Consider the following 16,625-nt stretch of genomic DNA (forward strand, 5'->3'; position numbering starts at 1 on the left):
TGTTTCATGGGCTCATCAAGCACTGACACCTGGCTGACCCCAGGTTCCATTTTGGAGCCCACTGGCCCATGCAACCTGCAGCTGTCCCTGGCACCAGCATCTCCCAGTTCAGGCAGGTCAGTGACTACTTCAGAATCTTCTAGACTGTGGTAGAAAATGCAGATTCCTGGCCCCACTCTAGACTCTCTAAATCCAAATCGGAGGTTCTGGAAATCATTTTTAACCAACACATGAGCTGAGGCCCCTACATAGACACCTCTTCTACTGAGCTTCTGGAGAACTCACTCCCCCCAACCTTGAGTCCAGGGAGTCAGAGTCCCTATCCCTTCCCTTGGTCTTGGGGAGAAGCCTTGGGCTCCTGGTGGGGGCCCCAGGGACGTGTCCCTCACTCTCTGGGGTGGAGGAGAAAAACTTCACACGCAGAAACATTAGACAAATCAGGTCTTTTATTTACAGACTATGATGAAGAAAACATACAAAAGAAGCCTCTTGGTCAATCATGTAAAGGGAAAGCTCTAAAATTCAATTTTTAGTAGAGTGTGGATGCTGATATTAAAAAAAAAACAAAAACTGAAGAGAAAGAAAAGGCAGAAAAGTAAGCTGCAGCATGGGTACCCTGTCTTGGAGGAAATGACAACTCAGCTGAGTGCTTAGAACGGTTCATTTTCTGTGCACAGACCTTCACAGGGATGGTCCTGGAAAGTTTCAACTTTTGCAATTTCTGGGTTAATTCTTAACCAGAATTCCAAAACGTAGGGGCCAAATGTGTTTGGCCTTACAGTGTCTCTAACTTGGGGCTGGAGTGGGAAGCTCGCCCTTGGATGGGCCTTGGCCGCTCTTGTCCCTCCCAGGCCACACTTGAGGTCCCCCGAGAAACTCAACAGGGTTCTCTGGGTCAAGTCTGCAGCGCTGAGCCACCAGGAAGGTGTGCTCCCAACCCACGCAGGCTCCTTCCCCCATCTGCCTTTCCTGTGATCAGCAGTCCTGACTCTCTTCCCCACTAAACGAAGCTCTGCTTTTCTTTCCCCTGATGTCTCCTTTTCCCTGACTCCCAGTGTGGCAGGGCATGCTATAATTATCTTACATGTGTGAAAATGTGCCATTGGTGCTAACACAGGGCCATTTCTATTCTCTTTTCCTCACAAATATGAATGATGCAGGAATTAGGTCCCAGCTCACCTTCAATGATGAGCCTCCAGGATGTGAAGCAGAATCTAGCTTCACAGCTACAACAATCTCCCCTCCACTCATTCCTCTTTCTATCCATCTGTCTGTCTGTCTTCCAACTTTCTCCACTTCCTGGCTAGGTTTGATGGGTGAAGCGTGAGCAACTGAGCCTTCATTCCCCAGGAAAACTTCACAGGGCAACAAGTAGGTGTCATCACCTAACCTGCAGCCTGGTTCATAATAACTATTTCGAACTGGAAATTATTATTCTGGAAACCAGGTCAGAACAGGGGCGTGTTATGGGGGTTGGCAGTGGGCACCTCCCTATCCAATGACTCAGTGGCAGTCCACAGATCATCCTCCAGGCCGAGGACTCTCACCCACCCCATCTTTTTGAATCCAGCTGAGATGATGTCAAATTGGGCAGCACAGGAGAGGAAAGTCTACTCCAAGGGCAGCCAATGTGAGCTCACGGGCCTCAGAGGGTCTGGAAGCATCAGCGTGGCACCACTGACCACGTAGCCTCCCCTCGCCCACATCCAGAGCCTAAGACTTTTCAACACTGATAACCCAGAGCTGGTCCCCGTGCTTCCACTTCTCTCATCCAGCATCCTCCTTCTGCTTCCTTCATACCTTCTCCTACTTTCTGGTTCCTTTTCTAAATCATACACTTCCTTTCTAGGTGTTTTTCTCTCAAGACAGAGCACCCGCTGTCGGTTTGATGCCAAGGATGACGGGGCTGATGGTACCTGGCAGCTGGGTCAGGAAGCCCATGACCTCAGCTGGCTATCTGCCTGCAGGCGGGTCTGGCCAGCCCCACACGCGGCCAGGCTGGAATGGTCTGGACTGGGCCTGGCCGCCCTTAGGAGCCCTCCCTCCCTCAAACAACCTGCACTTGAACTTGCTGATCCTCCTTCCCCCATCACCACCTGCACACTCATGTCAGAGAAGGTGAAAGTGACAAGCTTTCATCTACTTGAAACAGTCATGACACAGTGTCAGCATGGTTTTCAAAGCATCGGCGCCTTCAAAGAGATTTTTCTTTCCTCCTTCTTCTCAAGCCTGTAATTAAACTTCTGGTGGCAAAGGAGTGCAGAAAGGAGATGGGGGGATGACTTTAGGAACAAACAGTTCCTTGGGTACTCTCAGAACCGAGGCAGGCACGGCCTGGGAGCTCTGTGAGCCTGAGAACTTTCAGAATCGAGCAAATTGGCTCACTCCAAATCAAAATCCCCCACCTCCCACCCCATCCCTATTCACCACTCTGCTGCCCACCCAGAGCACTGGCTCCGGCCAAGTGTTTGCCTCTCAGCCACTCCCTGCCATCTTTCATGGGGAGCTCCAGTTTTAGCAAACTCTTGCTAATCCCAAACCCGACCTCAGCCTAATTCTCTGCAGGATTGTCCAGTAGGGCCACCTGTGTCCAAGAGATGTGGAAGCTCAGCAGATGGATGGGGATGACTCATCCATGACATTCATCCAGTTCAACCAAGACAGTTTTTTCTCTTCCGAGTATTCTGTGGGTTCAAGTCTGAAATGCTCCTGGGTTTGGACTGTTCCCAGAACAGAGGCTTCCGATTATTTTTGCAGGGTCCACCCAGGCAGCTCCCACTAGCGGACGAACGACACCACGCTGGTGGCCACGCCAAATGGGGCAGAGTAGGCGGCGGCGAATCCCTGCAGGCCGACCACGATGTAGCGGCATCCTTTGGTGATAACCTTCCCAACATTCTATTTTTTAGGAACAGAGGAGAAAAGCAAAGGGTTAGATGAGGCAACTTTGTGATCTTTCATGCATAATGGTGCCATACATACAGAGTCATCTCGCCTCACTTCCCCAGGGCAAACGAGCAAGTCAGCAATTTCCCACCTCTCTGGCACCCCACATGGAACCCCATCAGAAGAACACGCGGGGGATCAGAACAGACCTCAGCACCTTGACAAGGGCTTGCCAGCCCCACAAGTTTCCAGGTAATTCAAAGATCTTCTTGGAGACAACCGTGAAGCTGCTAGTTCTAAAACCAAACCAGGGGACTTCCCTAGTGATCCAGTGGCAGAGACTCCATGCTCCCAATGCTGGAGGCCTGGGTTCAGTCCCTGGTCAGGGAACTAGATCTCACATGTCACGACTAAGACCTGGCACAGCCTAATAAATATTTGTAAAATTTTAAACCAAACCGATAGTGTTGTATTATTTGAAACAAAGCCTACTGTCCTCTGTTACTGGATCGGAGGAGGGCTGGGTCAAGTCTTCCTTCATTCACCTGAGCTGAAAGCCACCCAGTCCTCCGTCTCAGCCCAGGACACGCCCCGTCTGACCCACATGTTGTGTCTCTAAAGTCTCCCGCAGCTCTGTCATTGTGCCCATGGTTTGGGGTTCCTGATACAACTCTACACTCCTTAATGGTAAGGGCTGGGCCTTACTTTCTTGGTATCCACTCTACCTCTTCCTTGTCTTCAAGGCTTGGTGCCAGTCAGAGGGTATCCAAGGGATTCAAGTGCAGTCGCAACAAAGGAATGAAGACCACCACCACCAGCTAATACTGACAGTGCTGCTGCCCCTCCCCCTTTCTCTCCCCACCCCCAACTTCTGTCTCCATGACGACGGCATTTGTGGAGGTGACCTGGATGTCACCATACATCTTGTCTGTCCGTCCTCAATGCTTCCAGCTCCAATGACCACTTAAAATCCCTGGTCACAATTGCAAGCCTCACTCTGACACCAACACCGCCTGACCAGCCTGGTCCATTGGTCCAGTAGGCTGACTGTCCCTCTCTCCCAGGTAGGATTTCTTACGTCTTCCTTTCTCCACAAGCCCCCAGGACACACGAACGCACACTGTGTCCATACCTTCATTAGATGATCCCACTTTATCTCTCACTGAAAGTCTCAGAAGTCACTGGGGAACCCAGTCATGCTCTACCACTGTCTACACCTGCCCTAACTTCTCCTCCCACCTAGCCATGTCCCAGGGGGAAAAAGTACCCCTACAGCCATTCCTTTGCTACTTGCTTTTAGTACCCTCTTCCCCTTCCCTCCAGCTTTCCCTTCTCCAACATCATCACCCTCTTCCTCCCCATTGGATCACCCCCCTTAGCTCACACATATGCTCAGCTGTCCCCTTAATTCCACGGCCTTCTCTAGGTCCTGCCCACATCACGCCAAACCAATGGAAAGAGTCATCTGCACACACTGCCTCTACTTCCCCCCTCCTTATTCTTTCGTCCTCTACTCTGACCCATCCAGGACGGATTGGCCATGGCCATCTGCCACCACCATGTTGTCTGAGCCAACGAGCACCTTTCTGTCTTCCCCCTGACTCTTGGCCGCTTTGGATACTTCATCAAACAGTCATTTTGATTTTTCCCTTACCTCACACGAAGCCCTTCTTCAGCTTTCTTTTCTATTTTTTAACATTTTTAAAATTGAAGTATAGTTGATTTACAGTGTTTCAGATATACAGCTGCTGCTGCTGCTAAGTCACTTCAGTCGTGTCTGACTCTGTGCGACCCCATAGACAGCAGCTCACCAGGCTCCCCCATCCCTGGGATTCTCCAGGGAAGAACACTGGAATGAGTTGCCATTTCCTTCTCCAGTGCATGAAAGTGAAAAGTGAAAGTGAAGCCACTCAGTTGTGTCTGACTCTTCATGACCCCATGGACTGCAGCCTACCAGGCTCCTCCGCCCATGGGATTTTCCAGGCAAGAGGACTGGAGTGGGGTAAATATATCTGTATATGTGTGTGCTGTGCTTAGTCACTTAGTTGTGTCCAATTCTTTGTGACCCCACAGACTGTAGTCTGCCAGGCTCTTCTGTCCATGGGGATTCTCCAGGCAATATATATATATATATGACAGGATCATTTGCTGTATGTCTGAAACATTGTAAAAAGGATATATTATATATCCATCTATATGTAGAGACTTTTTCAGATTTTTTCCATTATAGGTCATTATAAGATATTGAATATGGTTCCCTGTGTTATAGGGTAGGTTCTTGTTGTTTATCTATTTTATGTACAGTGGTGTATATGCTAATTCAAAATTTCTAACTTATCCCTCCTCCCCCTCTGGTAACCATAAGCTTGTTTTCTATGCCTGTGAGTTTATTTCTGTTTTGTAAATAAGTTCATTTGTTATCCCTCTTTTTTTTTTTTTTGGTTTCCACATATGAAAGTGAAAGTTGCTCAGTCGTGTCTGACTCTTTGCAACCCCATGGACTACACAGTCCATGGAATTCTCCAGACCAGAATACTGGAGTGGGTAGCCTTTCCCTTCTACAGGGGATGTTCCCAACCCGGGGATTGAACCCAGGTCTCCTGAATTGCAGGCGGATTCTTTACCAGCTGAGCCACAAAGGAAGGCCCACACATAAGTGGCATCATATGATATTTGACTCTGACTTATTTCACTTAGTATGATGATCTCTACATCCACACATGTTGCTGCAAATGGCATTATTTTGTTCTTTTTTTAATGGCCCTCCTCAGGTTTCTTCACTGGATTATTCCTTCAATCAAACTTTAAAATGTTATTCTTCAGTACTGTTCCTTATTTTTTATTTTAAAACATGTTTTGGCCTAGAATTTCTCCACAGGTGATGTCATCCATTTCCAATGACTTTGAGTATTTCCTGTATGCTGATAAATCCCAAATTTATATCTTTGGCTCCTACTCAAATATCTACCTCTCTATTTGAGGTCTCTACTTTTTGAGGACTCATGATTCCTCTGGCAAACACTCTTCCTTGCTGCAACAAATAGACAAATCTAACTTCGACTGGCTACTCGTATGTTCCTAGAGGCCTTTGGTTATTAGGCTTCAACAAGAGGGAAGCACCAGGGAGTTAAGTTTATTTGTGATTATACAGCTGGTAAGAGGCAGAGCTGAACTTCAATCCCAAAGAAATCTCATCTCAGGATCTGTGTCCTTCACTCCCACATACACTTCCCTTCTTTCACGAAGGCAGATGTAACCTTGCAGTTGCTTGTAGCTTGGGCATAAAGTCCACCCCCCGTCACTTACTTAACTTTCCTTGGCCTCAGTGTCTTCACCTATATAATATTTGGTGACCACCTCACTGGATAAAGAGGATTAAATGGGTTTATGCAAGGAAAGTACTTAGAACAGTTTTTTTAGTTGCTAAGTTGTGTCTGACTCTTCTGAGACCCTCATGGACTACAGCCCACCAGGCTTCTCTGTTCATGCGATTTCCCAGACAAGAATACTGGAGTGGGTAGCCATTTCCTTCTCCAGGAGATTTTCCCTACCCAGAGATTGAACCCTTATCTCTTGCATTGGCAGGCGGGTTCTTTACGAGCGAAGCCCACTAGAACACTGCCTGGCACCAAATCCGGCAGTACTGGAAAATAACCTCTGCTTCTTTTTACTTTATGGTAGTTTCGGTTTGTGGTAGTAATTTTAAAATCTAAGATATTTTGTTGTCTGTTCAGGGAAGTTTCTTAAGACTGTACTTTCCTATGATTTCTGGCTTATTTTGGCTTTCATCGACCTTGGGATAACAGAATGAGGTCCTGCTCGATACTGTATGCCCAGCATCCAGAAAGGGCCTGAGTGTTTCCTTTGGTTGATCTCAGGCCAAAGGAGGAGTTCTGAGAGATGAAAGTAATTTTGATGGCATTTTTAGACACTGATTCCTGGGACACTGTGTCATCAACTTCTCAGTGGGGTATTAGGGTGTGTGTCCGGGATAGAGAGGTGATGCTACTCAAAGATACATCTCTATAAATGTGTGATAAGATTCAGAGAATTTTACTTATCTGTTTGAAATAACCACAAAAGTTGTCCTCTAACAGTCCAGAGCACCCTTTATAAGGAAAGCACCTAGAATCACGGACTGCCTTCATTAAACTTGACATTATGGGTATTTGTACATCCACTTCCTTCTGCCTGCTATTTTTAAAAAAACTGCTTGTCACTTATCTTTGCCGTGAGAAAAAGATGTTACTAAAATAGCTCATTAGCTAGAACATAGTCAAAACACAGAACTTGAGAAATGTGATGCAAAGAAATGCAAAATATTACCATCGACCAATTCAGTGTCACTGGAGGGAGCGATTTTGCAATCTTTGATCTGAGTAGAGTTTTTTCAAACCAAATGATGTCTCAGAAGGGCAAAGGGGCCTGGGGGATCACAGGACAGTGTGGAGGGTTGGATAATGCCTTCTTCCGAGAGTCCGAATCCCCAGAATCTGTGTATAGGCCAACTCATTTGGCAAAAGGGACTTTGCAGACATCAGTTAATGAAGGATCTTGAATTGGAGGGACTACCATGGATTGTGGATTATCTAGGGGAGCCCGATCATTATAAGGATTCTTATATCTTTATTAATGTAAGGATCCAAATAAGAACAGCCAGTCTTATAAAAGTGATTCTGGAGGACTCAGAGAGAAGGCAATGCAGTGACAGAAGCAAAGGGACAGAGAGAAAGAGATCTGCAGATGCTATGCCAGTGGCCTTGGACGTGGAGCAGGGTGGCGGGGAGGGGGGCACCTCTAGAACCTGAAAAGAACAAAGAAACGGTTTTCCCCTGGAGCCTCCTGAAGGAATCAGCTTGCTGACGGAAGCTCAGAAAGGCCAATTTTGGACTTCTGGTCTCCAGAACTGTAGGAAAGCAAGTTTGTGTCGTCTTAAATCACTGTATTTGTGGTAATCTGTTACAGGGAATCTAATACAGGGAATGTGGCTTTTCTAGGGGTTCCCAGGCATTCAACTAATCCCCAAGGATGTCGGGGTCCAGTTTCCAAAAGGAAACCAGTTCTCAACAAAGGGCCTTTTCCCCGGAATATAAAATCCAGTCTTCACACCCCAGGCACAAAGCTGAGGTGGCTGGTCAGCTAAGTGTTAGTCGCTCAGTCATATCCAACTCTTTGCGATCCCATGGACTGACTGTATGTAGCCCATCAGGCTCCACTGTCCATGGGATTCTCCAGGCAAGAATACTGGAGTGGGTTGCCGTTTCCTTCTCCAGGGAGCTGATTTTTTTCCCCCTGAGATACAGCTCATTAAACAAAATCAGAAAAGAACCAGTCGTATGCGGCCTCTCCTCCATCTCTTAGAAAACAGTCAGCAGCAGTCATAGAACTGTCATCACATTCCAGGTGCACTCTGAGACCTCTGCGTGGATGAACTCATTCACTCCTTACCACAGCCCATGTGACAGAGAAACCAAGGCAGAAAGGAGAGCAGAGCCCAAGGGCACACAACCAGCAGGAGGCTGAGCACAGCTTGTACCTGGCAGTCCGGCTCCAGGCCCGTGTCCTAACCCCACATAGACATGGGGCCAATACCTTCTTGAGCTCAAGGTCATTCCACACCCTGTGTTTCCCCTCTCCTAACTCCCTTCAAGCAGCCCGATTAACAAAATTTAGTAACTTTTTAAACCTACACCTCTTCCTGTGGCTCCCAGAGGTGCCTGGGAAAGATGACCTCCTATTTGAACCTACGTTTGGGGTTTGGTGCCCTTAACCCGCTCCTGCCTCCATCCTAACTGCTTCTGCATAGGCAGAGGCCAGGAGAGGGTCCTGATGCCCAGCTCGGCTTCTCTCAAGCTGTGCAGCCTTGAACAAAGAGCTTAACTTCCTGAAACTCCAGTTTCCTTCACTGCATAATGGGAGTCTGTGGGCTTTCCAAGGTCGTTAAGAGGAGTCAGAGCTATGGCACGTTGTGTGTGCAATGGAGCACCCGGCAGACTGTAAGACCAAAGAAGTACTTCCGCCTCCTTCACTCAAAAAACAGGCACTTTCCCAGCAACCCAGGCTCCATCTGAATATTCTAGTACTTCAAAATCAACTGGGGCCCCTGACCACCAAGAGTCCTGGGCACCCAGCCTTCAGAGCCCAGAGCTTCCTGCCAGACACTGGACCCAGAACAGCCCTGGGGTGACCCTACTCAGGGCCACGGGTTAGCAGAGGGTAGGGGGCCTATCCTAGGACAGTTCACAAAAGCCAAACACCTTTCTGTACATAGAAGCAGGAGGGCTTCCTTGGTGGTCCAGTGCTTAAGAATCCGCCTTGCAATGCAGGGGAAACCGGTTCGATCCCTGGTCTAGGAAGATAACACACGCTGCGGAGTAAATAAGCCAGTACACCACAACTCCTGAAGCCCAACTGCCTTAGAGCCCATGCTCTGCAACAAGAGAAGTTACTGCAGTGAGAAGGTTTCAGATCACGACGAGAGAGGAGCTCCTTCTCACCAAATCTAGAGAGAAGCCTGAGCACAGCAACAAAGACCCAACACAGCCAAAAATAAAATTTTTTTTTTCCAAAAAAGAGAAGCAGGAAAGCACCTGCATGAAGGATTTGAGTGGCTAAAAGATAGAAAGGAACTTTCTTCGCCCTTCCATGGAACTATCTGCAGATCTCTTCTTACTCCCCTGACCGAAGTGAGATAAAATTTTGCCTGGTGACGAAAGCTGGCAAAATGTCACCTCCCAACATTTCTAGCTGAGCCTTGGCTAATGTCATGGATTTTCAACAAAGAGGGGTGGCTCATTTGCACCCTGGGAACTGAAGGGCAGAAAGGGCACATCCACCTCTAACGTGACAGTGTCCTCACCTGGCTTCCTGGTCTACTGAACCAGCGTGTGACCCTGCAAAGCTGTCACTGCCTCGATTCTGCTAGCGCTCTGCCCTGTACCCCATCCTTTTTCTATCTGGTGGAATTCTTTCTTGTTTGTTTGTTTGTTTTAGGTGAGGTGAAATTCACATAATGTAAAAATTAACCATTGTCAAGCAAACAACTCAGTGGCATTGAGCCCATTCAAAACGGTATGCAACCACCACTTCTATCTACTTCTAAATATTTTCATCAACCCCAAAGGCAAAGCCATACACATTAAGCAAGCAGTCACTCTGCATTTCTCCTTCCCTCCAGTCCCTGGCAAGCAACCATCTGCCTTCTGTCTCTCTTGATTTACCCATTCTGGATATTTTATATAAATGGAATCATATGCATGATATGTGACCCTGTATGTCTGGCTGCTTTCAACTAGCACCATGTTTTATCCATGTTGTAGCATGTACTTGATTCCTTTTCATGGCTGAATAATATTCCACCGTGTGTGTGTACTACATGTTGTTTACCCGCTTATCAATTGATGGACATTCGAGTTGTTGCCACTCTTTGGCTATTGCGATGCTGCTCTGAACACGTATACGTATATATCTGTTTGAGTACCTATTTTCAGTTCTTTTTTGGGTATACAGCTAGGAGTGGAATTACTGGAACTACCATTACATATGGTGCATGCATGCTCAGTTGTGTTCAACTCTTTGTAACTCCACGGACTTGTAGCCTGCCAGCCTCCTCTGTCTATAGAATTTTCCAGGCAAGAATACTGGAGCAGGTTGCCATTTCCTCCTCCAGGGGAACTTCCCAACCCAGGGATCGAATCCAAGTCTCCTTCATCTCTCGCATTGGCAGGCAGATTCTTTAGCACTGTGCCACCAACATACATATTCCTTTTCGGATTGTTTTTCATTAAAGAGCATTACAAGATATTGACTCTAGTTCCCTGTGCTTTATACAGTAGGTCCTTGTTGTGTATTTATACACTAGCCATATGTTAGTTCTGTGTTTAATTTTTTGAGGAAATGCTAAATTGTTTTCCACAGCAGCTGCCCCATTTTACATTTCCGCCAGCAACACACAAGAATTCTAATTTTCCACCTCCTTGCCAACACTTGCAATTTTCTGTTTGTTTTTCTAATAATCACGCTAGTGAATGTGAACTAGAACCTCATCATTAACCTGTGAAGTCCTGACTCATCCTTCTGTGCCCAGTTTCCATGTCACCATTGATCTGAAAAACTTGACTTTACAACCTTGTTCCTGAAGATAAAATGCCCAGGCTCTTTCCATGTAGCTCCAGGGCAGTGACCCATATGCCAGCATCTCCCCAGGAAGACTCTGCTAGGGCACAACTACATCATACCCATTTTAGATCTCTAGTGCTCAGCACAACGTCTGGCACATTGTTAGAACTCCCAAAGCATCTTCAGCTCAGCCAGCCTCTGAGCTGGGATTCACACATTTATCAGTTCACCAACTGAGGCAAACAATGATTTTTTTGGTGCTCAACTGGGAAAAAAAGGAAAAAGGATGATTCATCCTCTCATGACTCTAAGCCTGAAAGTCCCAATTTTATACTTTTTACTAATATAGATTTATTAATATACTTTGCCACTGCCTACTTGTTTACTGGTCCCAGAGCTGCTGACACACCTTTAAAGAAGATGACAAAGCTCAGTTGCTAGGTGTGGAGACTGGTCAGTTTCATGTACGATAAGAGATTGCTGGAGGACACAGATAACTGGAGGGACAAAAATGAGGTGGAGCCCTTGCCCTTTGGCCAAGACAGAGTGAGCTCCTGTTGCCTTGTCCGGCTCCAGGGGCCTGAGGCAGCAGGAGCTTTAAGGGTTTACAGGCAGAAGAACTTGGGAACTGCTTTGGGGCTTTGATCATTGAGAAAGAAACTGCCATTGTATCCCATATTCATATTCTCTGTCTCTCCCCCTCCCCACCCCCACCCCCAGGCAAGTGACGGTGTGTTTGCAGAGAAACACACTGGGAGAAAAGTAGATTCAACGAGTGAATACTTAGGGACTGTTGCGCTCCCAGGCCCTGGAAATCACCTTGAGAATATTTAGGGGAATGCTGCTGCTAAGTCGCTTCAGTAGTGTCCGACTCCGTGCGCCCCATAGACGGCAGCCCACCAGGCTTCCCCGTCCCTGGGATTCCCCAGGCAAGAACACTGGAGTGGGTTGCCATTTCCTTCTCCAATGCATGGAAGTGAAAAGTGAAAGTGAAGCCGCTCAGTTGTGTCCAACTCCTAGCGACCCCATGGACTGCAGCCTACCAGGCTCCTCCGTCCATGGGATTTTCCAGGCAAGAGTACTACGCCAACAATTCTCAGCTAATGGGATGTCCTTGAGAGGATGTTGCTGGAAAACAGATAAACTGGGTTGTAACTCCTTGCTTTCCAACTGGGCTGTCTTCTACAAGTCACCAAAACACGCTAATTCCTCAGTGTTCCCATCTGTAAAATAGGGACACTGATTCCTGTCCTCCCGACTACACAGGGGAGTGGGAAGACACCCCTAGGACAAGAACCACCTGGTAATTGACCCTTGGGAATGTTATTCACCCGCCAGCATGGGGGAAGCCGGGGACCTGTGCGCAGGGAAACCTCTCGTTTAGTTCGATCCCTCTCCGCAGTCACTTTCGCCCCACTGCCCAGTTCACGGAGCCGTTTCGGGGCTCCAGGAAAGAATAGCGGGGGGCGGGAGGGCGGTGGCGGGCGCGGGAGCAGAAGGGGCGCAGGGCAGGGCAGAGAGGCTGAGAGCGTCAGGCTTGCAGGGATCGGACTCCAGCTCTCTGGCAGACGTCTGGGTGCCCAACCCAGGGCACTGGGGGCGGTGGAATGCCTACCTTGCCATACTTCTTCAGCTTCTTCCGGTACCTCTTCTTGGGCTTCTCGCTTGGCACCTGCTCCTCCAGCGGCTCGTAGCGCTCTGGGAGGACGGCGAGGTGCACCCTCCGTGCGCCCCGGGACCCCGGGCGCCGGGCGCTCGCCTCGCTCTCCGCCGCCTCCGCCCCGTTCTCCAGATGCTCCAGGATAGCGGCTGCCTCCTCGTCCCCCTCCGTCCGCCCTCGCCCCCGGGTCAGGGGCCCACAACGCGGGAGGCTGCTCGCCGCCTTGCTTCGGAGCCTGGCTCCCACCGTCATGATGCCGCGGGCCCTCCGGCTGAGGTCGGGGACACCAACCTTTGCTCCCAGCCCGCACCTCCAGCCGCGCCGCCCACCCCTGCCCAGCGAGACCAGGCCCAGCCCAGCCGGGCCAACCCGGACGGGGCGGGAGGACTTGGCATCGCAGCGCCCCCTGGCCGTAGGGCCTGGGATGGCGGTGGCTCCATCGAGCCTGGCCTTCGGCTGATCGGGTCCCAGCGGCCAGGATCCCAGCCACTGGGTGAGGGCTATCTCTAAAGGTTAATGGACAATTAACATGCAAAGCAAGTTCAACCGCACTTAACGAAAGAAGTGAACCCCAACTAGTGAGACTTCCTTTGCCCACGTGCAGACTGGCAGAGATGATGATAATGGTGATGATGATGGAAAAGATGATAGTAATAAAGATCGTGCGCGGGCTTCCCTGGTGGCTCAGACGGTAGAGTCCGCCTGCAATGCAGGACACCTGGGTTCGATCCCTGGGTCGGGAAGATCCCCTGGAGAAGGAAATGGCAACCCACTCCAGTATTCCTGCCTGGGAAATCCCATGGACAGAGGAGCCTGGCGAGCTACAGTCCATGGGGTCGCAAAGAGTCCGACACGACTGAGCGATATTCAGTGGTGGTGAGGATATGGTGAAAGGATGGTTATAATACAGTATTCAATGGAATGCAAACTAGAGATAGGCTATTGGAAAGGCAATCAGAAAATATTTATTGAGTTCTGAAAAACAGTTGTAACTCTCCAGGTGCCTATGCTAAGGAAACATTCAGAAGCACAAAGCAGTCGTGGATGGTGCTCATCACAGTCTGACGCCGGTGAAAAAGGGAAGCAAACCGACAGGGCTGGAAAAGTTAATTCTGGCGCAAGCATTTGACATCATATGAAGTAATCTTTAAAATCACAATTTTCAAGAATATCACTCTGGTAGACATGCATTCTCAGATTACTGTGCATCTCAATCTGTTTGGGATATCTTACTTTCTTATGTAGGTGAATACCTGTTAATTCTTGGAAATTTAGCAGTAAGTATAAAAACAATGTATTATCATTTCATTAATATTTTAATACTATCAAAATGTGTGATATGTTTAAGAACTGTTTGGATATACTGCTGCTGCTGCTGCTGCCTCACTTCAGTCGTGTCCGACTCTGTGCGACCCCACAGACAGCAGCCAACCAGGCTCCCCCTCCCTGGGATTCTCCAGGCAAGAACACTGGAGTGGGTTGCCATTTCCTTCTCCAATGCATGAAAGTGAAAAGTGAAAGTGAAGTCGCTCAGTGGATATACTGCTATAAGTATATAAAATAGTCATAATTTAACAAAGTAGAATATAAAAAATTAGTTTTGTGATTTCAACTTAAATTGTAAAATCAAATAATTTTAGACTGATAAGTTTAACTTGAAAGGAATATAAAAATAAATTAATTTACTATATTTATGAGTTACATAGTCCTGTACAAAGTTGAAGGACTTGAAAAGAAAATCACGTATATTAAGTTTATAAAAGTCACTTAAAATGTTTAAGATAATTAAATGAAGTGAATGATGAAAACCCATTACAGTGACTGTTAAATTTTACTAGGTTTGTAAATGAAATAAAACAGTACTGGAGGTTAAAAGATTATGGGAAGCTTGATCTATGGATTTGTAACTTAACTAAGATAACTATCAATTTATAAACAAAAACAGACTCTAATCGTCCCTTTTCTATGTGAAAAATGGGCTTCAGAGACCCTCCAACTCCCAACTACATAACAAATGGAGACATAGGAGAAATGTCCATGGAATGTGTTTTGTTTGTTTCCTGTGGGTTTTTTTTCTTTTCTTTTTTTTGCTGTACTGGGTCTCTGCTGCAGTACAGGAGCTTCTCTTGTTGCCTCACAGCATGTGGGATCTTCGTTCCCAGACCAGGGATCAAACCCACAACCCCTGCACTGGAAAGTGGAATCTTAGCCACTGGACCACCAGGGAAGTCCCCATATGGTGTGTTTTTGTCCAAACAAAATAATTTTCAAATATCACAACCACATTTAGCTTACCTGTTAAAACACTAGAGCAAATTTAAAAGTGATCCCCAGATTAAGTCTCTATAATCAGTGAGCAAACAGGACTCAAGGAGATGTAGTCAGAACCCATGTTATGTTGCTCACTATCATCTCTTTAGAAGTTATTCATAGTGGGGTGTGCTTCCCTTGTTTCTACATCCCTTGTTTCTACATGACAGTCTTATATATGTATACATATTTTTTTTCTAATCTCATAATCAAAATCCAAAGTTGCAAATATGTTCTCAATTTATATAATTTTAAATCTTACAATATCCAATTCCATGAAATACCCAGGGACTTGAATTTGATTTAAAATTAATCCTCTCTCCTCCCTCAGAGAAATTCAACACCTGCAGGGCTATACTTACTAGCAGAAGCAGCAAAAACAGCAGAAACAGGGCTTTCACCCTAATCTGCCTTTCAAAACTCTCAGGAGTGCCCCTGATTATAAGTTAACTTGTTAAATTCCTGCCAGTACTCAAAGGACTATGGAGGATGCCCATCTCCTAGCCTCTGCTCCCAGGAAAGGGAGTGGAAAGGGCTGAGAGCCCATCCTTAGGAATCTTTCCTTCCTGGTAATAATTCGGAACCTGCTAATAATTAGCCCAAGGGATAGCATGTTCCCAGGCAAGAATACTGGAGTGGGTAGCCATTCCCTTCTCCAGGGGACCTTCCCGACCCAGGGATTGAACCTGGGTCTCCTGAGTTGCAGGCAGATTCGTGAAAATGTATCATCGGTTATTGAGTTAAAATAAAAAATGCTTAAGCTATCTCAGAGTCTTAAAAACAATTGTTTATTTGAATTAACTTGCCTAAGATAGTTACAGATATTTAATTGAAAATCAAGTTTCCATATGTAGACCTATAAAGGTTTTATATCTTTTGTTTTGCAATAAATATATGAGTTTGGAAAGAAAGAGGGGCTTCCCTGGTGGCTCAGATAGTAAAAAATCTACCTGCAACAAGGGAGACCTGGGTTTGATCCCTGGGTGGGGAAGATCCCCTGGAGGAGGAAATGGCTACCCACTCCAGTATTCTTACCTGGGAAATCCCGCAGACAGAGGAGCCTGGTGGGCTACAGTTCATGGGGTCGCAAAGAGTCAGGCACGACTGAGCGAGTGAACAGCAACAATAACACTTCTGATTAGCCCAAACCTCAACTTCTGGGTCACCAGCGTCAAGAGGCCAAGGTGTTTGATCTTATAGGCACTGGGGCTGGAAGGGAACTGGCGCACAGCGTCAGCATTTGTTCACCCCTGGCTTCAACTCCAGCAAGGCTCTGGCATCCACCACGGTTGGAAAGTTTGAGAAAGTCCACGTGCTTCCCAGTGCAGCCCCTTTGCTGCTTTCTCAGCACAATTCTGGGGATAAGGGAACCATCACAGGGCCAAGTGACTTGTTTATTTTCTATTTGGGGCATTTCCAGATTCCAGTCTAGCTTGCCAGCCCCAGGTAACTAAAAGCTTGACTCTTTCCTCCTCACCCGCAGGCATCACTTCTCAGTGCCAAGCAGGCCCCTGTCTCTGGTCCCCCACACAGCTCAGTGACTTGCCCAGAAAATGCAGGCTGCACGCCTGCCTGCCCATCCGTGAGAGCTTGTCACTCTCTGGAGTTCCATTCACCAAGACTCCCCTGTATCCACCACCAGTGCATCATT

General features: G+C 47.3%; 1 protein-coding gene across 1 annotated transcript; it reads right to left on the minus strand.

Annotated features, from left to right (window-relative positions):
- Window positions 1-428: 428 nt before the first annotated feature.
- On the minus strand, window positions 429-13,001 carry C16H1orf115 (chromosome 16 C1orf115 homolog). The gene is made up of 2 exons (XM_086342717.1): window positions 12,620-13,001; window positions 429-2,898 (listed from the first exon to the last, which is right to left on the minus strand). The coding sequence occupies exons 1-2, from the start codon at window positions 12,914-12,916 to the stop codon at window positions 2,779-2,781; spliced, it is 417 nt and encodes a 138-aa protein (XP_086198843.1). The 5' UTR covers window positions 12,917-13,001; the 3' UTR covers window positions 429-2,778.
- Window positions 13,002-16,625: the final 3,624 nt, after the last annotated feature.

Source organism: Bos grunniens, chromosome 16 (assembly GCF_055505025.1).
Source record: "Bos grunniens cultivar Pamir isolate PY7600 chromosome 16, Bosgru_T2T1.0, whole genome shotgun sequence".
Taxonomy (NCBI): Eukaryota; Metazoa; Chordata; class Mammalia; order Artiodactyla; family Bovidae; genus Bos; species Bos grunniens.